Source organism: Garra rufa, chromosome 7 (assembly GCF_049309525.1).
Source record: "Garra rufa chromosome 7, GarRuf1.0, whole genome shotgun sequence".
Lineage (NCBI taxonomy): Eukaryota > Metazoa > Chordata > Actinopteri > Cypriniformes > Cyprinidae > Garra > Garra rufa.
In genome coordinates, this window is record NC_133367.1 from 31,556,249 (window position 1) to 31,580,599 (window position 24,351).

Sequence of the window (24,351 nt, forward strand, 5' to 3'; positions counted from 1 at the left end):
GTGCATTTCCCAAAAGCATTGTTAGCTAACTATGATCGTTGGTTCCATTGAAATCTTTTGGTAACAATGGAATAGTCGGTCGATCCTTACATTCATATATTTAAATCTATATTTAAACATAATAAAAAAATATATATATACAAAATACAGACATTTGTTATAACATTGTTTTCCAGAAATCAAAATACTCATCAATTTGAATTTACTATTAATACAGGTATATGTAATGATATATGCATGTAAATATTTAAAATACAAAAATAGATACAATTTTATACACATATTAAAAATAAACAACAACAACAACAAAAATAATGTTTTTTTTAATAAGTAATGTAAATTAAATTATTTAAAATACAAAAATATGTACAATTGTATACGTACATACAAGGGGTCGAGCGATATGTGTTTTTCAGAACTGATGCTAAAACCGATAATTGCAGATCAAGTAGACTGATAACCAATATTTTATGCCCATCTATTTACATAATAATAATAATAATAATAATAATACAGGCTTGTTTTTATAACAGTGCTTTGCAGATATACATATATAATAATATATGTAATGTAAAAGAAAATGTGTTTTTCAGGGCCGATGCCAATACCGATTATTACAGATCAAGTAGACCGATAACCGATATTTTGAACCGATATACACGTATATCATATGTTGATGTAAAAATGAAAATTAATGTCAAAATTAAGAATAACAAGGGCTCTGGCAAACACTTAAAAAAATGCTCCTAAATTATTTTATCGGCAAATCAGTTTTAGAAAACCGATATTTTGAACCGATATATGTATGTTTTGCCCATCTATTTACATAATAATTATAATAATAATAAAACAGGCTTGTTGTTATAACACTGTTTTGCAGAAATAAAAATACTCACCAATTTTAATAATTTTAATTATTATTTAATAGATATTTATTTTATATATGCATATTAAAGTAGCTTTTCTTATAAAAGTTTTCAAGTATACAAGTGTTTGGGGGAAATCAATAAATGTGCATATATATGTATATATTCATGTAAATAAAATATAAACAATAATGTTTCAGGTCAAATGACAACAGAGATTGACATTTTGCTTCAAATAAAACATTTAGATGACTTTTTATATGGTTGTGCCAGAAATTTGCCATTGCACTTCTACATTTTTAGTATTGCAAACATAAGTTTACATTTAGTGTCACTGCTAATTGTGGCGATTTGTTTACGTTGGATGTCACAACCAATCATTGCATTTCAACCTCTATTGAAACACAATAATTTGTTATTGCATACCAACATGCAACGTAACGCAGCAGCAGCGTTTAATTCTGCCAGTGTTACAAGTGGATCTTTAGCAAAGTTGAATCCATCTGTTGTCATCCCTACCTCCCACTCCGACACACACACTCACAAAGATTGACAACACCTGACCTTGAAAACTGAGTAGTCTGACATTTTATATAAGATGTTTGTTGTTTGTTGTCCCAAATGAAGACCGTGTCATTTGATTGAACAAGCTGAATACACAACTACATATTGTTCGTATAAATACCCAAATAAACAGATTACAAAAATATGGTAGTGGTTAGATAGCTGTTTACATTCCTCTCTCTCTGAGGAAATAAAAAATCATCCCCTTCTAATTTCCCTCATTTTTAACTCTTTAATTTCACCGATAAAGCTACTTATGATTGTGGGCGATTTTATATTAGTGACTTACTTTAAATCGAGTAGACATGAGAAAACAAATCTATTTATAATTCAACCTCGTGTGTGAGTGTCTTTGTGTATCTGTGTGTGCGCGCTGGCTGATGGATGTCAGTGATAACAAATTGTAAGGAAAAGTTGAATTTGTATCTGCTTAGGATCCCGGCTGCCTTATACATATGGCTCCAGGTTTCGTGGTAATAGGATCTTTGATGGATGGCAGCCCTCCTCGCTTGCCCATTTTTTAAAAGATATTTATTTATTAATCTGTCTCTTTATTCAGTCAGATCATCCCCAGCGGGGTCACTGTCACATAACCACCTGCATCAGTTTTTTCATCCTCTCCTTTATAGTTCATATCCAAAGTCACTTATGCGCATCTCGGTCGGCCGAGCGTCACTCTTCTGCCCGCAGGCTAACGGAGGGTAAGTTCTCCGTCTCATCTCGGAGGTCTTGTTGGCCGAGGCCTTCCTCCATCTCTCCACCACTTTTCTTAATTCTCGACACATGTCAGATGGACGCGTGCCCTGCAGGTCTTCTCATGTGTATGGAGATCTGACATCAGTTCCCCCGTATTTGTATTGCAACCAAAATGCTCCTGGACTTACAGTATAAGGAGACGTGTGTCTGTCTGCTCATTTATGATTTTAAATTCTGATTTGTTCTGCTTGTTCATTCAGGCTCCTCCAGTTCCCAGTTGCTCCAATTTGGATAACTTTTCTCCATTGTAGGCTAAAAATCCAGCGAGCAAAATGTTATCATAATCATAGTCAAAAAAGCAAAGAAGCATCACTTCATCAAACCAAAAATTACCTTTAACATTTCTAACATTATCAGTTTATTCGCTAGTTTATTTATAGTTTTAAAAATGGTTATATAATATGACAAGAACTTAGAGTTAAACTGTGTCAGAACAAATTCATCTTGATAATCACAAATAAACTACAGTCAAACCAAAATGTATCACAATTATTACATTTTCACAGTTTATTTGCTATAATTTAGAAAATGGTTATTAAATATGGTTATCAAATTTGATAGAAAGGTATATAATAAAACATGGTTAGGTCAATGTGTAAAATCTAATTTAAATTCCCAAATTTTTATCAATTTTACTGGTAGTCCACTGTATGAAGAATTTTTGGTTATATTATGTCATAGTTAACTTTATTTAGCTATCCTCACTTACATAAATGAACTATAGTGTCCTGCACCCACTAGCAAAAAAATATATATTAAAAACTATATCTGGTGTCTGAATAATTTTTGGTTTGACTGTACAGTTTTAGGGAGTAACTAGTTACATGTAACGGCATTATGTAATTTAATTACAAAAGAATGTAACTGTAATCCATCATCATAATACTCATTAGAACTGTGATTGTTAGTCGGTGCTAAGAATTTTTGTGTGCTACACAAATGAACGTTATCCGAATACTTTTAATTTAAATAAAAAATAAATTTGAATAATCGAATACTCAAATAATCGCATTCGAAAAATGGAATAGTCGAATTGAATCAAGGAATCGTTGGAGCCCTAACTTGGTTTAGCAGCATGCTGACATCATGTACTCATTTGAACTGCGATTCTTATTCGGTGCTGAGAACTTTTGTGTGCTACACAAATGAATGTTAATCGAATACTCGAATAATTGAAAAATAGAATACTTGAATAGAATCAGGGAATCGTTGCAGCCCTAATTTAGTCATTGGTTTAGCAGCATGCTAACATCATATACTAATTTGAACTGTGATCGTTAGTCAGTGCTGAGAACTTTAGTTTGCTACACACATTAACACCTTAGGCGCCAGGTTTTTTTTTTTTTTTTTTTTTTGGAAAAATGCTGGATTTTGACATCAAGATTTCAAAAGCTTGTGGCTTGAAAGGACTTAAAGATAGAGATCTACTGTAAATTAGAAAAATGTTGGGCATGACTGAAAGTTTATGTGGGGTGTAAATATACTCATCTAATTTGCATATTGTAACATCATCATGGGGGCGGCATTATTGAATTTCATAATATTCAGGAAATAGTAGATATTGAATTGATGTTTTTTTTTTTGTCTTTTTATCCTCATTCCAAATGATCAGAAAAGAGAAAACCAACAATAAAACAGGAAAAATGACTAAATTATTACTATATTACTATACTATATAGAACTAAAACGCATGTGAACAGTAGCCTAATTTTTGATTAGTTCATTAGTAATGTTCAGGAAATAATAGATATTGAATGGATGTTTGAACTGATTTGCACATTTTTTTGTCTTTTATCCTTATTCCAAATGATCAGAAAAGAGGAAACCAACAATAAAATAGGAAAAAAGTACTAAATTATTACTATATTACTATTCAGTATAGTAGTAAAATGCATGTGAACAGTAGCCAACTGTTTGATCATTTCATAAGTAATATTCAGGAAATAATAGATATTAAATCGATGTTTGAACTTATTTGCATGTTTTTTTTTCTTTTTATCCTCATTCCAAATGATCACAAAAGAGAACACCAACAATATAACTAAAATATTACTTATTACACTACTATATAGTAGTAAAACGATCAAATGGATGAGAATAGAGGAAACCAACAATAAAACAGAAGAAATTACTAAATTATTAGAATATTACTATACCCCTGTGTACACTATGACCACATTCACCCCTGCCACCCCCATTCCTTTTGGGCAAAGGGACGAAATGATCGCTGGTTTGTGCTTTGTGAACACTTTGTCGTCTTGCGCGGCGGCACCACTGTTATGCAAAGATGTACCGGGAGATGCTCGTCTATTAGACGGCTGATCGTCACTTCCAAAAGGCAAACATTCCCCTTCATAGTCAGAATCGGCAAATAACATTTGCAACATTTGTTTGTGCTTCATTTGTTTACACTTCGTGAACCTCGTCTTGCACAGCGGCGACACTGCTCCACAAAGATGTACCGCGAGATGCGCGTCTATTAGACGGCCGATCGTCATTTTCAAAAGGCAAATATTCCCCTTCAGAGTCAGAATCGGCAAATAACATTTGCAACGCATCCTCACGGTACAACTTTTTATCAGCCTTTTGGTGCTTTTCTCCTCACAAATTTTCTCTGTTATTTCTTCAAACACTTTGAATAGGAACATGACGTAATTTTGGTCTAGAATCGAAGTACAACATGTCTGCCATCTAGTGGTAGGGAATAGAAATGAGAAATTACACCGTATTAGGAAATACAGTCTATTTTATTAGGTATGACGTCTTGTCGCAATTTTGCGACCTTGGCGCTTAGAGGGTTAATCGAATACTCAAATAATCAATTCGAATAATCGAATACTCAAACAATCAAATGCAAAAAATCTAATAAACTGTGATTGAACTGTGAACTGTGATTCTTAGTCGGTGCTGAGAACTTTTGTGTGTTACACAAATATACGTGAATCGAATACTCAAATAATCAAATTCTAATAATCAGGGGGGAAAAATCAAATACTCGAATAGAATCAAGGAATCGTTGCAGCCCTAATTTAGTCATTCGTTTAGCAGTGTGCTGACATCATATACTCATTTGAACTGTGATTATTAGTCAGTGCTGAGAACTTTTGTGTGGTACACAAATGAACGTGAATCGAATACTCAAATAATCAACTTCAAATAATCGGGGGAAGAAAAAATCAAATACTTGAATAGAATCAAGAAATCGTTGCAGCCCTAATTTAATCATTGGTTTAGCAACATGCTGACATCATATACTCATTTGAACTGTTAGTCGGTGCAAATGAATATTAATTGAATAATCGAATTAGAATAATAGAATACTCAAATAGAATCAAAGAATCGTTGGAGCCCTAATTTAGTAATTGGTTTACCAGCATGCTAACATCATATACTCATTTGAACTGTGATTGTTAGTCAGTGCTAAGAATTTTTGTGTGCTACACAAATGAACGTTATCCGAATACTCAAAAAATTAATTGGAATAATCGAATACTCAAATAACCGAATTCGAAAAATGGAATACTTGAATTGAATTGAGGAATTATTGTTGCCCCAATTTAGTCATTGGTTTAGCAGTGTGCTGACATCATATACTCAATTAAACGGTGATTCTTAGTCGGTGCTGAGAACTTTTGTTAAAATAATCGAGTTCGAATAATCGGAAGAAACCCCCTTGAATATTCGAATAGAATAGAGGAATTGTTGCTGCCCTAATTTAGTAATTGGTTTAGCAGTATGCTGACGTCATATACTCATTTGAACTGTGATAGTTAGTGTTGAGAACTTTTGTGTGTCACACAAATGAACGTAAATCGAATACTCAAATTCAAATAATCTGAAAAAAAAAAATCAATTATTCGAATAGAATCAAGGAACCGTTGCAGCCCTAATTTAGTAATTGGTTTAGCAGCATGCTGACATCATATACTCATTTGAACTGTGATAGTTAGTGTTGAGAACTTTTGTGTGCTACACAAAAGAACATTAATCGAATAATTAAAATAATTCAAATTAAATTCGAATAATCGAATACTCAAATAGAATGGAGGAATCGTTGCAGACTTAATTTAGTCATTGGTTTAGCAATATGTTGACATGTACTCATTCGAACTTTGATGTTTTTGGGGCTGAGCATGTTGTGTGCTACACAAATGCACATTAATGGAGTTGAATCAGTATTCAAAGAAGTTTCATGTAATTGTCGTACGACCTCGAAAGATCACAATCCTCATTCGATCTCCATCTGTCAAACCTGTGATCAGCTGTCCACACCATTGTGCAATCTGCAACATCAGGTAAGCACCCGCCATGTGTCACTTAATCCTGCTCGTGACGCCAACCAGACCTTGGGGTTGACCTCCTCAAACCCATCGTGTCACACCCCTGCCCCTCGGAGAGCTCCCCAACAAGAATCATGGAGGGGGGTGTTTTAAAGGGTCGGTGAGGGGGTTGTAAAGGTAGTATGAGTTTGAGCGTCGGGGTGGGGGTGACAGCGCTGGAAACCAATGGTGCATCAAGACACTTCTACCCCGCCACGGTGGCCATAGATCAGGGCAGGGCTGCTGGCGGACCGGGTGAGGGTGACAGGGGAATAACATCCCTTTCTCCTCAATCGACAGGGCCCATAACTCCTGCCTCCCCAGGGACAGATTGAGAAAGGCAATAGCCAGGGGCTGTGAAGCAGAGATGCTTGGGAGAATTGAAAGTTAAAGAAGCAGGAGCGGAATGTGTTTTTTTTTTTTTTTTTTTGCCCGCACACTTGGGCCCGCTCTTGCAATCTTTTATCTTTTTTTTTATACCACTCCCTACCACTGAGGGGAATCATTTTTCCCAGTTTTTCCAGTGCAAGTCAGAGGCTTGCACTACGTACCACAACATTGTTGCTTGCGCAATTTAAATGCATGCCCGAGGACACAAGGAAAGCATCTCCGTCGGGAAGTGTACTTGTTTGTATGCCGGCATGTAGACCGTGAAGCCTGCAGGGATAGTGCTGTGTCAGGACCGAAGCAGCGTCTCTACAAGAGTGCCAGCCTCCCGCTCCAGATTTTATAGCCTGATCAATTTCCCAGTGGCTTATTGAATGTCTTTTAAATGGCTTTTTTATTTTCAATTATAACCTACTGTGTCTCGCCTGCCACAGTGGGCCAACATTTGCACTGCTGGATAATTTAAAACCCTACTTTAGGAAATTATGCATTTTATATCGCCTCAATTTACAGTCCCCCACCTGGCAACAATAAAAGGCGAAGTAACAGAATGGATTTTTGCGTATGCTGTTAATGATTGCGTCGGTAAGTATTTGTTCGCGGCTAACTGGCACATCCACACGTTGACAAATGAGCTACGCGAACCGTCCACCTTTATGGAGATTTATCTGCTTATTAAATCGAACTTGCTTTCAGATGCCGTTATCAAGTTGATGGAAGCAATAGCAGATTGAAGTACCTCTAGCGAACGACCCAAAGTTAGACAGGTGCATCGAAGTGCCCTCGCCCGCGTCCCAACCAGCCCTCCTTATCCCAGGCACTCGAAGCAACCTGAAGGTGAAAGAAGTGCTCACCAGAGCTCATTGGAAAGTAGAAATGACAGTAAATTTTTCAGCCTCCCTCTCCCTCGCTCCTCCATGAGATGGGAGATCTTGTTATAGCAGTCAGGATGAGAGGGGGTCAGGGCAGCAAGCCGGCGTGCGCCTGTTGATGATTGAGGAAAAGAGGAGTAAATTCATTCTGCTCTCGGCACTTTGTCAAGTGCCAGTAGCTTACCGTTGAGAGCCAGTCACCCATCACCATGTTACGACCTCAGAGGTCAGCGGCGGGCCATAAATCAGCGATGAGAGAGGTTGCGGTGATGCTGCAGAGCCGAAGAGAGCTGATGCGACTATTGCCTTCACCGTGCCGCCCTCCCCCCCTCTTTTCCACCCGTATGAAGCTGAGGAACCAAGGCCTGCATAAAAATAAAATGATGCCTGGCCCTTCACCACGTGTTGCTGCTTGACAAAAAAAAAAACCTGGAGTGTCGAACCCTTGGAATAAAGTCTTCTACGCCTTTACTTGATTAGATTGTTTATTACAACGTGGGCTACTTTGTGGCAAAGTGCCCTCATTCTTCTCATGCAAAATGTTGATTTTTGTTCTATAATGAAGGATTCCATAAGTGACAATGTTTTTGATTACTCGCGACAAACCTCCTTGGAGTATTAATTAAAATGGCAGCAGATGTGCAGGTGTGGGAAATCATTAGAAAGAGGCCCCAGTCTGTGGACACGTCCCTTTCCCAGCATGGCAAATAGGACACCTGAGAGGGAACGCGCACCTCGCAAGTTCATCTAAAGAACAAGACGTGAATGTATTTATCTGGATGACTTCTTGGACATTTCTTCAGTTCGTTTTTTTGAGCTGAAACTTTAGATTGGTACACGTGAAGTGTTTGGCTTAAACAAGGTTGTCAGAATTATAATGCCATTTGACTAAACGAGTCCAACGCAAACAGTGGACGAACGTCAATACGAAGGTTTCCTCCGTTTCCTCACGTTAATTGATATATCATGAAATGATCGATTTCTTGCGCGCCCATGTGCTAGCGTTTTTCTCGGGCGCACTGGGAGAGAGCTCTAGGAAAGGGGATCTGGTTGGTCAGCTCCTGCTTTCAATATTTGCTCCTATTAAACTGTGATTATCCTGCAGTGCCTGGCTTCTCTCAAAGTTGGAGAACGAGAGAGCAGGCCAAAACACAACACGTTTTTTTTTTCTTTCTTTCTTTTTTTCCAGAAAGTAAAAACTTCCTGACAGCTCTGAAGGTTTACCAGGTCTTCTGAAATTATTGAATACCTCATGTCAGCTCATTTTGAACTACATATATTGACCTTTGCAGATGTCGAAACTGAAATCGGCTTGAGAAAAGGATGAGACATTTTAGGAAACTTTTTTTTCGATTACATACTGTATTTCCCAATAGTCCCTTGTGCTATAAGACTTCACAGGACTGATATGTTGTTAACTTTTACCATACGTACCTACATTTTTATGTACTTTTATGTAGATTATTAATTGTTGGTGTTTTACAGTACTTTAAAGCTGTTACTATATACAGTTGAAGTCTGCAAAATGTTAATTATTTTGTAACAGCTGTTTTTTTTTTTTTCCCCCTTGTTTGTCTTGAACAGTTAAACTGCCCGCTGTTCTTCAGAAAAATCCTTCAGGTCCCACAAATTATTTGGTTTTCCAGCATTTTTCTGTGTTTGAACCCTTTCCAACACTAACTGTATGATTTTAAGACCCATCTTTTCACACTGAGGACAACTCAGAGACTATTACAAAAGGTTCAAACACTCACTGATGCACCAGAAGGAAAAACAATGCATTGAGAGCCGGGGGTGAAAACTTTTGAACAGAATGAAGATGTGTAAATTTTTCTTATTTTGCCTAAATATCATATTTTTTCATTTAGTAATGCCCTTCAGAAGTTACAGAAGATACTTACATGTTTCTTAGAAGACAAAATAAGTTAAATGTTCCCTGATATTCAAATTCCATTCCAAAATGGTAATTATTTTATATTGTTCTTTCAGCATTTCTGTGTATTTGAACCCTTTCCAACAATGACTGTATGCTTTTGAAATCCATTTATTTTGCTGATTTTCAAATTCCAAAAGTTTTCACCCCGGCTCTTAATGCATAGTTTTTCCTTCTGAAGCATCAGTGAGCGTTTGAACCTTCTGTAATAGTTGCATATCGGACCCTCAGTTGTCCTCAGTGTGAAACGATAAATCTCAAAATCATAGTCATTGTTGGAAAGGGTTCAAATACAGAAAAATGCTGTAAAACCAAAGAATTTGTGGGACCTGAAGGATTTTTTAGGTCAGTACTAAATAAAAATAACATGCATTTTGTATGATCCCTTATTTTGGTAAAATTAATTTTAAACATTTTGCAGACTGTAGTTTGTAGATTGTACTGTGTAGTAAACATTTGACCTCAACTGTAGCTTTTTAGCCCAACTGATGGTCAAAGTATCCTTAAAGTCTACTACATTTAACAGTATGTATTTTTCCAACATTTCTGACTTTTTTCTTGCAATTTTGAGTTTATAATCTCAAAATTAAAAAAATAATTGCAACTTTATATCTCAGAATTCAGATTTTTTTTTTCTACATTTATGAGTTTATGTTGCACAATTCTTAGTTTAGTTCGTTTTTTTATAATTCTGGATTCCATCATTTCTGTAGTTACGAGCAATAAAAATGTCTTTGCACTCTTTTAAACTACAAGTAATAACAATTCAGCATCCAGATCTGTTTTTAACATTTTAGTCACAAAAAAACAAAACTTACTTTCTCAATTATCTGGTAGTAAAACCGTTGAAAGCATTGCTGCCAAAGCCACCATAGTGTGATCTCGCAGAATGGTTGACTGTAATAATAAAGTGGATAAGAAACAGCAGCAAAGCAGAGCTTTTCACTCAGATATCTGCCATTACGCCGGCCTGATTGCAATGAATTGAACAGATGGTCCGGAACGAAATCCGCCTCTGGGTTTTACACTCTGTTTACCTTTTGCTGTTTACCTCAGCTGGTACTATTTTATTAAAAATACTTTGAGATCCGGGCCAGTGTTGAAACCTTGAAGTTTCTAAAGTGCTGATGTACGGCTGACAATAAACCATGTGTTAATAAAGTAACAGAACAATGGCAGAAAGGGGAGCGTTTTGGAAACCTGTTTGGAAACGATCACTATTTTTGCTGTTCGTTTATCACTGCCATACGTTTTTTTTTTTTTTTTTTTTTTTTTTTTTTTTTTACAGCCTATGTTGTCTCAAATTTTTTTGATTTTGATGCCTACGTCCTTCGACATCCGCTGGAGCACAACTCATGAGCACACGTATGACAAACTAGAGTTTAACGTATATAAAATTTTAAATATGGATATTTTCCTTACACAAGTGGATTGATTCACTTCAGAATGCCTTTATTAACCCCCCCAAGCCCGAATCTGTGTGGAGCACTTCAAAATCTTAACAGCCATTCACTGCCTTTATAAAGCTTGAAGGTGTCAGGACATTATTTTTATATAACTCTGATTATATTCATCTGAAAGAAGAAAGTCATATACACCGTAATTTTTATTTTTGGGTGAATTTATTCCTTTAAAGAGTTACTTGATATCTTAGAACAGCCTGCAGAAGCTGAAGCTCATGTCGCTGAACACACACTGACACTTCCACAAACTCAGTTAAGAGATGGTTTGACACGTCAGAATGATGGACTCCTTGAATGCGCTGACCTCTCTCCTCCGGACGCCCCCTTCACCCTCCCTCTCTCCTTTCAGCCCTTCATCCTTCCATTTCCACCCATGTAGATGAGACAGAGATAGATGAAGATATTTCTGATGGGCAGCCATTTCATAGCAACACACCAAATGAGTTCTGGCTGCCCCGGCCCACCCTCCTTTGCAGGAGATTAATCCTGTTGCAGGACGCTTGCCGACCATGACAGTCGTGTGTGTTGAGGAGGCTATTATTTGGAGACAAAATTGAGTTTACTTACTGTAGCTAAATCTGATGAAACCTCCCTTTGGGGAATGTCCTTAAATGTAGAAATGTATTAAAATTAATATAATCTGTACAGTTGAGGTCTAAAGTTTACATACACCACGCAGAATCTGCAAAAATGTGAATTATTTTAGCAAAATAAGAGGGAGCATACAAAATTCATGTTATTTTTTATTTAGTACAGACCTGAATAAGATATTTACATATAGTCCACAAGAGAAAATAATAGTTGAATTTATAAAAAATGACCCCGTTCAAAAGTTTACATACACTTAATTCTTGATCCACACCTGTGTGTGTGCGTGTGTGTGTGTGTGTGTGTGTGTGTGTGTTTTAGTTATAGATGTTCATGAGTCCCTTGTTTCTCCTGAACAGTTAAATTGTCCAGGGGCCCACAAATTCTTTGGTTTTTCAGCATTTCTGTGTATTTCAACCCTTTCCAACAATGACTGTATGCTTTTGAGATCCATCTTTTCACACTGAGGACAACTGAGGGACTCATATGCAACTAATACAGAAGGTTCAAATGCTCATTAATGTTCTAGAAGGAGACGCAATAGATTAAGAGCCGGGGGTGAAAACTTTTGAACAGAATGAAGATTGAATTAAGTACTTTTTCTTACTTTGCCTAAATATCTTATTTTTCATTTAGTACTGCCCTTCAGAAGATACTTACATATTTCCCAGAAGACAAAGTATGTTAGATTTAGGCCGATCTTTAAATTCCAAAAGTTTTCACCCCTGCTCTCAATGCATCACGTTTCCTTCTAAAGCATCAGTGAGTGTTTGAACCTTCTGTAATAGTTGTATATGAGTCCCTCAGTTGTCCTCAGTGTGAAAAGATGGATCTCAAAATCATACAGTCATTCTTGGAAAGAGTTCAAATACACAAAAATGCTGAAAAACCAAATTTGTGTGATCTGAAGGATTTTTCTGAAGAACAGCAGGCAGTTGAACTGTTCAGGACATTCAGGATTCATGAACAGCTATCACTAAACAAAAACCACAGCTGTGGATCATTCAGGTAAGAACACATTATTAAGAATCAAGTGTATGTAAACTTTTGAACGGGTCATTTTTATAAATTCAACTATTATTTTCTCTTCTGGACTGTATGTAAACATCTTTCATGTGAATATCTTATTCAAGTCAGTATTAAATAAAAAATAACATGCATTTTGTATGATCTCTCTTATTTTGGTAAAATAATTAAGATTTTGCAGATTCTTCACTGTGGAATCTTTAAAGTTGAGAAAGGAGTTTGTATTGTATTATTTTCATTATTTTTTATTGTAACTTCCAAACCATTTAATGTTTTCTCAGTGACTTACTCTTTTCAAATCTTCCTGTGAATGTCTTGCATTTTTTCTTCATCACACAGTGGCACAATTGAAGTTCGCACGTACAAAGAGATCTATTACTTTTTGGACTGTAAAGTGGAGATTTGACATGAAGAGAAGTCGAGCTCTCACACGTCTGCTCTACTTACACAAATTGACGGTTCTTTGTATGTGGAAGTCAATGATTGTTCATTGTGAGGGATACCATTCTATAGCGCTTATCTGACTTCTCACTTCAATAGTAAGTGACTCTTGAATGGAACAGTAGCACTGACGCACAAAGCCCGGTATGTATTCAGGGCATGCCGCTCACAGGCCTGATGTCTCGCTTAGACTCGATACGTATTACGAAGTGCCCCCAGATTTATGGGCACACAGAGACCCCACCAATTTGGGACTGAGCCCTCTGGGATGGGAGGCAAAGATTGTGCTCATCCCTGCCATACTATCATAGCATCTAAACACAAGTTGGCCATAAATTTGAGGAATTTATGCCATAGTGGTGTTGTGTGTCTTTTTTTTCTGCAGGCGTTTGATAAAGGTTTTAAAAATATAGCTTGTACTGTATTGATGTGCAGTGAAATATTAGCTTGCGCGATGGATTGTTTAGCTTTTTTGGCTGGACAGTTGAGAGTTGCAGCCATTTTGATTTTACAATTTGTGAATTGTATCATTTTGCAAATTTCGTTTGCTGCCTTTCTTGGTCGTTGATTAATTGTGACTATATCATGTGATTTTCACAGGGCATCTGTCCCTCCCCTGTGTCCACGACAACCTAAATGAAGACCTGCGATGTCCTGACACTGGTGTCCACCTCTCTGGACAGGTAAGGCCTCATGCCATTTCTGGACCCATCTATCAATAAGGATCCAAGGTTGTTTGACATCTGAAAAGAAAATCAATTTGCTTTCTTTACAATGACATGAAAGTGATACCAAATCCTTTGCCCAAGCTCAAAATCGTGTGTGAGTGCCGATAGGTAATATTCTGTATTGTTCTTACTTTTGGTTCTTATCAAGCAATCTTGAGGAAAATTCAATTTAAAATGGTATTAACGTAAGACTACCCTTTCAAAAAACAACAATTCTTTTAAATTAATTAATGTTTCTGCACATTCTCCATTTAAAAAACAAAAACAAAACAACAAATTAAAAAATTAAAAAATAATAATACATGTAATTTATTTAGTGACTGTTTCAATCACTTTAAAAAATAACATATTGGTTTAGCTATTCAGTACTTCACTCATAAATAAATCTTTTAAGTGTACAAATCGTTCTTACGTTTTAAAATAGTGCCAATTGTAATACTAAAAATACCAAAACAAATTAACAAATTGGTTTAGTGACTAATTCAGTGACTTGCTCAAAACTAAGTAACCAAAAAACTTGAAAGTGAACGAATTGTGAAGTTCCTACCATGTTAAAAAATGTGCCATTTTAATACTAAAAATATACCAATGATACCCCCCCAAAAATAAACAAATTAGTGACTGATTCAGTGACTCGCTTAGAACTAAATAAAAAACAAAACATGAATGAATTGTTCAAAAGTTTCTCCTTAATTAAAAAAATGTGCCAAGTTAAAAACAAACAAAGAAATAACAAACAAAAAATGGACAAATTGGTTTAGTTATATTATAACTTGAAATAAAATTCCTCCCTTTTAAAAAAATGTGCCAATTTTAATAACACATACAAAAAAAATGGTTTAGTGACTGATTTAGTGACTCACTCATAACTAACAGACAAAACTTGTAGGTGAACAAATTGTCCTAAAGCTTCCCCCCCTTTTTTTAAAAAAAGTCAATTTTTATACCAAAAAAACCCCCTAAAAATTAACAAATTGGTTTAGTGACTGATTCAGTGACTCGCTCATAACTAAGTAACAAAAAACTTGTAAGTGAACAAATTGTTGTGAAGTTTCTCTCATTTAAAAATGTGCCAATTTTAATACCCAAAATGCCAAAAAAAAAAAACAACAAATTGGTTTAGTCACTGTTTACTCATAACTAACAAACTGGGAGTGAATGAATTGTTCTGAAGTTCATCCCTTTTTTTTTAAATGTGACAATTTTAATCAATTTTTTAAAATACCAAAAAAATTATTTTTAATGACCATGCAAGTGAACAAATTATTGTGAAAAAAAGTGCCAATTTTAATGCCAAAAAAGTGAAAAATAATAATAATAACAAAATAACAATATGGTTTAGTGACTGATTCAGTGACTCACTCATAACAAAGTAAAAAAACCCTAATAAATGAACCAATATTTCTGAAGTTCCCCCCTTTTTTTGAAAAAAAAAAGAACAAAAATTGGTTTAGTGACTGATTCAGTGACTTGCTCATAACTAACAAAAAACTTTGTAAGTGAATGAATTGATGTGAAGTTCCTCCCATTTTTAAAAAAATACAATTTTTATGCAAAATTACCAAAAAAAAATGACAAATTGGTTCAGTGACTGATTCAGTGACTCACTAATAACTAAAAAAAATACTTAGTGAACAAATTGTTGTTCCTCCCAATTAAAAAATGTGCCAATTTTAATATTCCAAAATACCCAAAAATTAACAGATTTGGTTTCAGTGACTGATTTAGTGACCATGCAAATGAACAAATTGTTGTGAAGTTCCTACCATGTTAAAAAATGTGCCATTTTAATACCAAATATACCAATGATACCCCCCCAAAAATAAACAAATTAGTGACTGATTCAGTGACTCGCTTAGAACTAAATAAAAAACAAAACATGAATGAATTGTTCAAAAGTTTCTCCTTATTTAAAAAATGTGCCAAGTTAAAAACAAACAAAGAAATAACAAACAAAAAATGGACAAATTGGTTTAGTTATTTTATAACTTGAAATAAAATTCCTCCCTTTTAAAAAATGTGCCAATTTTAATAACACATACAAAAAAAAAAATGGTTTAGTGACTGATTTAGTGGCTCACTCATAACTAACAAACAAAACTTGTAGGTGAACAAATTGTCCTAAAGCTTCCCCCCTTTTTTAAAAAAAATGTCAATTTTTATACCAAAAAAAAACAAAAAAATTAACAAATTGGTCCAGTAACTGATTCAGTGACTCGCTCATAACTAAGTAACAAAAAACTTTTATTTATTTAAAAATGTGCCAATTTTAATACCCAAAATGCCAAAAAAACAACAAAAAAAACAACAACAAATTGGTTGAGTCACTGTTTACTCATAACTAACAAACTGGGAGTGAATGAATTGTTCTGAAGTTCATCCTTTTTTTTTTATCAATTTTTTAAAATACCAATAAAAATATTTTTAATGACCATGCAAGTGAACAAATTATTGTGAAAAAAGTGCCAATTTTAATGCCAAAAAAGTGAAAAATAATAATAATAACAAAATAACAATATGGTTTAGTGACTGATTCAGTGACTCACTCATAACAAAGTAAAAAAACCCTAATAAATGAACCAATATTTCTGAAGTTCCCCCCTTTTTTTGAAAAAAAAGAACAAAAATTGGTTTAGTGACTGATTCAGTGACTTGCTCATAACTAATTAACAAAAAACTTTGTAAGTGAATGAATTGATGTGAAGTTCCTGCCTTTTTTAAAAAAATACAATTTTTATGCAAAATTACCCAAAAAATGACAAATTGGTTCAGTGACTGATTCAGTGACTCACTAATAACTAAAAAAAAAAAAACTTAGTGAACAAATTGTTGTTCCTCCCAATTAAAAAATGTGCCAATTTTAATATTCCAAAATACCAAAAAATTAACAGATTTGGTTCCAGTGACTGATTTAGTGACCATGCAAATGAACAAATTGTTGTGAAGTTCCTCCCATTTTAAAAAAGTGCCAATTTTAATACCAAAAATGAAAAAAAAAATAAAAAATAAAAAAAAATCTTAATAATAATAATAATAATAATAAAATAACGATTTGGTTAAGTTGCAGATTCAGTGACTCACTTATTACAAAGTTAAGGGAAAAAAAACTTGTAAATGAACCAATTTTTTTGAAGTTCCCCCTTTTTAAAAAACCCCGGACAATTTATATACCAAAAAAGAACAAAAAATGTGATTTGCTCATAACCAAGTAACAAAAAACCTTGTACCAAAAAGTTTAGTTATTTAGTAACTTGCTGATAAATAAATAACAAACAAATATTTTAAGTGTATGAATCAGTCTGAAGTTCCTCTCTTCTTAAAAAAAGCCAATTTTACCAAATTGTTTTATTGACTGATTCAGTGATTTAATCATAACTAACTCATAAAAATCCAAAAATGCAAAAAATTAACAAATTGGTTTAGTGGCTGATTCAGTGATTCGCTCATAACTAAATAACAAACAAAACTTTTAAGTGAATGAACTGTTTAGACATGTCTTAAAAAAATGTGCCAATTTAAAAACAAAACGAACAAAACAAAAAATGAATGAATTGGTTTAGTTATTCAGTAACTTGCTCATAAATAAATAAATAACAAACAAATCTTTTAAGTGTATGAATAGTTCTGAAGTTCCTCCCCTTTAAGAAAAAATCATTTTAATACCAAAAATGCAACAACAACAAAAAACATTGTTCAGTTGGTTCAGGGACTGATTCAGTGACTCACTCATAACTAACAAAAAAAAAAAACTTGTAAGTGAATGAATTGTTGTGAAGTTCCTCGCATTAAAAAAATGTGCCAATTTTAATACCAAAAAAAATTACAAATTGGTTCAGTGACTGATTCAGTGACTACCTCATAACTAAATAACAAAAAAACTTGTAAGTCAACGAGTTGTTGTGAAGTTTCTCCCATTTAAAAAATGTGCCAATTTCAGTACCAAAAAAATTAACAAATTGGTTCAGTGACTGATTCTTGCTCATAACTAACAAAAAAAGTGAATGAAATGTTGTGAAGTTCCTACCATTTTAAAAAATGTGCCAATTTTATTATCAAAAATGCCAAAAAATTAACAAATCGGTTTAGTTATTTAGTAACCTGCTCATAAATAAATTAACAAATCTTTTAAGTGTATGAATTGGTCTGTGGTTCCTCCCTTTTTTTAAAAAAAATGGCAATTTAAATACTAAATTTATGAATTATTTATTTTTTTACCAAATTGGTTTAGTGACTGATTCAGTGATTTACTCATAACTAACAATCTGGAAGTGAATGAAATGTTCTTTTTTTTTAAGTGCCAATTTTAATACCAAAAACAAACAAAAAAATTAACAAATTGCTTCAGTGACTGATTCCTCCCATTTTAAAAAAAGTGCCAATTTTAATACCAAAAATGAGGGAATTAAATTGGTTAAGTGACTGATTCAGTGACTACCTCATAACTAAATAACAAAAAAACTTGTAAGTCAACGAGTTGTTGTGAAGTTTCTCCCATTTAAAAAATGTGCCAATTTCAGTACCAAAAAAATTAACAAATTGGTTCAGTGACTGATTCTTGCTCATAACTAACAAAAAAAGTGAATGAAATGTTGTGAAGTTCCTACCATTTTAAAAAATGTGCCAATTTTATTATCAAAAATGCCAAAAAATTAACAAATCGGTTTAGTTATTTAGTAACCTGCTCATAAATAAATTAACAAATCTTTTAAGTGTATGAATTGGTCTGTGGTTCCTCCCTTTTTTAAAAAAAAATGGCAATTTAAATACTAAATTTATGAATTATTTATTTTTTTACCAAATTGGTTTAGTGACTGATTCAGTGATTTACTCATAACTAACAATCTGGAAGTGAATGAAATGTTCTTTTTTTTTAAGTGCCAATTTTAATACCAAAAACAAACAAAAAAATTAACAAATTGCTTCAGTGACTGATTCCTCCCATTTTAAAAAAAGTGCCAATTTTAATACCAAAAATGAGGGAATTAAATTGGTTAAGTGACTGATTCAGTGACTCAGTCATAACTTTGTTACAAAAAATAACTTTTAAGTGAACGAATTGTTGTGAAGTTCCTCCCGTTTTAAAAAAAAGGTGACAATTTTAATACAAAAATGTACAAAAAAATAACTAATTGGTTTAATGACTGATTCAGTGATTGCTCATAACTAAATAACACAAAAAACTTTGAAATGAACAAATTGTTTTGAAGTTCCTCCCATTTTAAAAAAATTTGTCAATTTTAATACAAAAAAATGCCAAATGAAACAAATTGATTTAGTGACAGTTTTAGTGACTCACTCATAAGCAACAAAAACGTTTAAGTGAACGAATTGTTGTGAAGTTCATCCCATTTTAAAAAAGTGCCAATTTTAATACCCCCCAAAAACCATAAATGACACACACCAAAAAAAAAAACTTGTAAGTGAATGAATTGTTGTGAAGTTCCTCCCGTTTAATTTTGTTTTTGACAATTTTAATACCAAAAATGCAAAAAAAATTACAAATTGATTTAGCGACTGATTCAGTGACTCACTCATAACTAAGTAAAAAAAAAAACTTTTAAGTGAGCGAATTGTTGTGATGTTCCTCCTGTTTTAAAAAATGGTGACAATTTTACTACAAAAATACCAAAAATGTAAAAAAAAAAAACTGTTAATTGGTTTAGTGACTGTTTTAGTGACTCGCTCATAACTAAGTAAAAAAAAAAAGACAAATAAATAAATAAATAATAAATTGGTTTAGTGACTGATTCAGTGACTCGCTCATAACTAAGTAAAAAAACAAAAACTTGTGAATAAATTGTTGTGAAGTTCCTCCCATTTTCATTCCCTTTTTTTAATTGGTTGTCAGTTTATATAAACCATAACATTAGATTATAGTATATAAAACAAGAACTGTATTTTCCAGTTTAAAAGTAGCATTTTAGATATTCATCAACATTGTTGGCAACCTGTTATTCATTTGAAGTGTTTCAAAATCACTGGGACGGTATTCAAATTAAATAATTTGTAATAATAAAGTAATTGAGAATCATATCCATTTAAAAACATGGTAGACTGAGAGGAAGCAGAGTGATCATCAAAGACAGCAGCCCTCTGGTGGCCGCCAAAAAAACAATGTCTCTATCTGTTGTGACAGACTGGTAGTATCGCTATCACACTTTCAACTTCTGATTGCATTTCATAAAATGACTTCCCTCATTATATCAAACTTCAGCTTCACATATGTTGTGTTCGTTTGGGTGGTCTCTGTCTGCTCCGAGAGATAATGTGTTCTGATCACTGCTTTGCCTTTTTTGCTCACTGTAAACAGAAACCTAATACCAGAGTATACATAATTTTTATTCACACTTGAGGCTTTACATGGAAATTTCCAGATTCCCCGTGGTGTGAATCAATTTGAAGTGTACACAGTGCATGAGGCACCCCGTCACGGTCAAGGTCACAGGGCTGGGCGCGCGCACACACACACACACACACACACACACACACACACACACACACACACACACACATACACACACACACACACACACACACACGCCAGTTCCTGCTTGAGAAGTGAGGAGAGGAGGGCGCAGCTTACTGATAATTGGCAGTTTGGTGTGAACCGGCATTGTGTCATAGTGTGACACATCCCATGATGCAACAGTCATGATCACTCTCAGCTGTTAGACAGCAGTCTGTTCACACTCTTACACGGTCGGATTCTCTCTGGTATGGAGGTCTGCACATGTTGATTCCATTTGATTCTCAAAACCTCTTTGGTGTTTGGTGTGCGCGCATATTTTTGTTATATTTTGTTTTGCTGTTTTTTATTTATTTATTTGGGTTTTGCCACTTTGATAATGCTGTGTTGGGCTGCTCAATTAATTTTTAATTTAATTTATAATTTAATTTATCATTAATTTAGTTTTGCTTTTCAGTTGATTGATTGATTGATTGATTGATTGATTGATTGATTGATTGATTGATTGATTCATTCATTCATTCATTCATTGATTCATTCATTCATTTACAGGTTTGCCCCTCAGGTAATGTTGTGTTGTGTTGCTCAAAAATGAGAGATATTATTAAATTTTATTTAGCATTCATTTTGTTTTGTTTTTTCATTTTTGTTTAATAAATAAATAAATAAGGGTTTGCTCTTTAGCTAATGTTGTATCGGGTTGCTTAAAAATGAGAGAAAATATTATATTATTTAATTTTATTTAGCACTAATTTTGGTTTTATTTATTTATGTATGTATTATTATAAAGAAATTATTATATTATTTAATTTTATTCATCATTATTTTTCATTTTTGTTTATATTAACTATTTACAAACAAACAAACAAATTAATTAATTAATTAATAAGGGTTTGCTCCTTAGCTAATGTTGTGTTGGGTTGCTCAAAAATGAGAGAAATTATTATATTGTTTAATTTTATTTAGCACTAGTTTTGATTTTATTTATTTATTTATGTGTGTATTATTATAAATCATAAAGAAATGATTTTTTGATGATGAACAAATAAATAAATAAGGGTTTGCTCCTTAGCTAATGTTGTATCGGGTTGCTCAAAAATGAGAGAAATTCTATTATTTTTATTTATCATAAATTTAGTTTTGTTTTTATTTTTGTTTATATTACTTATTCATCTATTAATTAATAAAAAAAATAGAGAGAGACAGTTTTTCTGTATTTTTGTTTATATTAATTATTTATCTATTTAAATAAAAATAAATATTAAATAAATAATGATTTGCCCCTCAAGTAATGTTGTGCCGGGTTGCTTAAAAATGAAAGAAATTATTATATTATTCAATTTCATTTATCATTAATGTTGTTTTGTTTTTCTTTTTTGTTTAATCTTTTTATAAATAAATAAGGGTTTGCTTCTTAGCTAATGTTGCATCGGGTTGTCAAAAATGAGAGAGATTATTATATTATTTAATATTATTCGTTATTAATTTTGTTTTTCATTTTTGTTCATATTAATTATGTATTTATTTATGTACAAATAAATAAATAAATAAATACATAAGGGTTTGCTCTTTAGCTAATGTTGTGTCGGGTTGCTCAAAAATGAGAGAAATTATTATATTTAATATTATTTATCATAAAAAAATTCATCATTAATTTTGTTTTGTGTTTATATTTAATTGAATTTAATTTGTGTTTAGTTTTTTCATTTTTGTTTATATTAATTATCTATTTATTTATGTAAAAGTAAGTAAAAAAATAAAATAAATACATATATGCATAAGGGTTTGCTCCATAGCTAATGTTGTGTCGAGTTGCTCCAAAAATTGAGAAATTATTATATTATTTAATTTTATTTGTCATACATTTATTTTTCATTATTAACTTCGTTTTTTTCATGTTTGTTTATATTAATGATTATATATAAATGATGAATAAGGGTTTGCTCCTTAAGAATAATAAAATAAGAGACATTGTTATATTATTTAATTTTATTTCGCATAAGTTTATTTTAGTTTTTTATTTTAGTTTGTTTGTTTTTATATTTTGTTTATTTTTGTTTTTTATTTATTTATCTGTAAATAAATAAATAAATAAATAAATACTGGTTTGCCTCTTAGCTAATGTTGTGTCGGGTTGCTCAAAAATTAGAGATCATTAATGTTGTTAATTAATGTATTTTTGTTTAAATTAGTAATCTGTATAAATATAAAATAAATAAGTAAATAAGGGATATTATTTAATTTTATTTATCATACATTTTGTTTTTAGTTTAGTTTTTAATTTTTTTATATTTATATTAAATATTAGAGCAGTTATTTTATTTGTTTGTTGGTTTTTAATTTTTATTTATCTTTTGTTTTTTTGTTTTTGTTTATATTATTTATCTGTAAATAAATAAATAAATAAATAAATACTGGTTTGCCTCTTAGCTCATGTTGCGTCGGGTTGCTCAAAAATGAGAGATCATCAATCATGTTGTTAATTAATTTATTTTTGTTTAAATTAATAATCTATTTAAATATTTTATAAATAAATAAATAAGGGATATTTAATTGTATTTATCATGAATTTTTTTTCTATTAAATATTAGAGCAGTTATTTTATTTGTTTGTTTTTAATTTTTATTTATCTTTTTTTTTTCAAACACGTCACTCTTTAGCTAATTCTTTAGGAATTTATTTTTTTATTTTTATTTTTATTGACATATAGCTGTCTTTCCCTTTCATGCAAGTATTTATTACTTTTCGAAAAGCATTTGTCACAGCATTATTTGACCCAGAGGGGGACTGGCGGACAGGCAAGTATGCTCTTATATGTAACGAGAGCTCTCTCTCGTCCTCACTGCACTGTACCAGGTGGCCCAGTCAGCAACCCCTGAACATGGACTGCAGCCCTTCTAGAACCTTTATGAACTTCCGCCAGTGTGTCAATCACTAAGTGAGTGGCAGGGCTTCCTGTTTTGGCCGTGTGAGGTTACACATCCTGGCAGGGGAGCTGCTGTCAGCCACAGGACCTCGTGCTAGACGTGTCTCCCACACACACACACACACTGTTGAGCCCCACAGGGATCTCCTGACTTGAGGCTCTTAACACAGCAGCGGAGGTGCTGCACTGATTCCTGTTTTACTTCACACCTGCACGGTGCTGTCAGGACTGCTTTTCCCGGCCACACGAGAGGTCAATCGCGCTTCAGTCAAAGCTAATTAAACATTTTTGGTGCCAAAAGAATGAAAATGAATCCGGATAGAGACTGCAGAATGACAAAAATGAAGTGTTTGTCTGTAAACACCTGCATAACTGCTAGTCTCTGAAGTGTTTTTAAATGAATATTGTTTCTCCTTCACCTATATTGTATTTTGGGCTCTTAGGTTTCGTCTGGCAACATGTTTGAACTTTTTGCATGTGGCATTTAAATCAGATGCCATACCTTAGATTTTGAAACCTTATATTTGGACGTTTTCCCAATTGTATTCATAGCGTAACGGAGACTGGACAGGACAAGGGAATAGGATTAGGAGGCCACCACAGTTTTTGTTTTGAAAATCACAGATCAGGTGGCTAGATGCATCTTTGGAAAAATTATATTTACCGATCATTTCCAAGCTGCGACAGTTCATATGACATTTTCTATCCTTTGCATTTTTATTTTAGACAACATAGTGTCCGTCTTAAATGTCCTGGAAGTCCTTTGAGATGTGTAAAACAGGTCAAGTGATCAGCAGTGTGATCTTCGTCTAGTATATGACTGATTTACTTCACAGCGTCGCTCTTAATCCAGATGCTGTGTAGCATAACTGACCAATTAGCCTGTTTGAAGCAGCATTTGATTGGATCAATGAGGCCTCAGCTCCTCAACGGGCTTTGCTAAAGAGTTTCTTTCCTCTACAGATCCGATTACTGCCGTTGCTGATGAGTGATAGTAGTTCACATGGGCCGACGCT

General features: G+C 33.2%; 1 protein-coding gene across 1 annotated transcript in view; it reads left to right on the top strand.

Annotated features, from left to right (window-relative positions):
• The window catches only part of LOC141339094 (adhesion G protein-coupled receptor D2), a 114,083-nt gene that overhangs the window by 80,114 nt on the left and 9,618 nt on the right, over window positions 1-24,351 (top strand). The window contains exon 24 of the mRNA XM_073844726.1: window positions 13,816-13,898. Coding sequence (XP_073700827.1) covers window positions 13,816-13,898 — 83 coding nt within the window. The remainder of the gene's footprint in view (window positions 1-13,815; window positions 13,899-24,351) is intronic.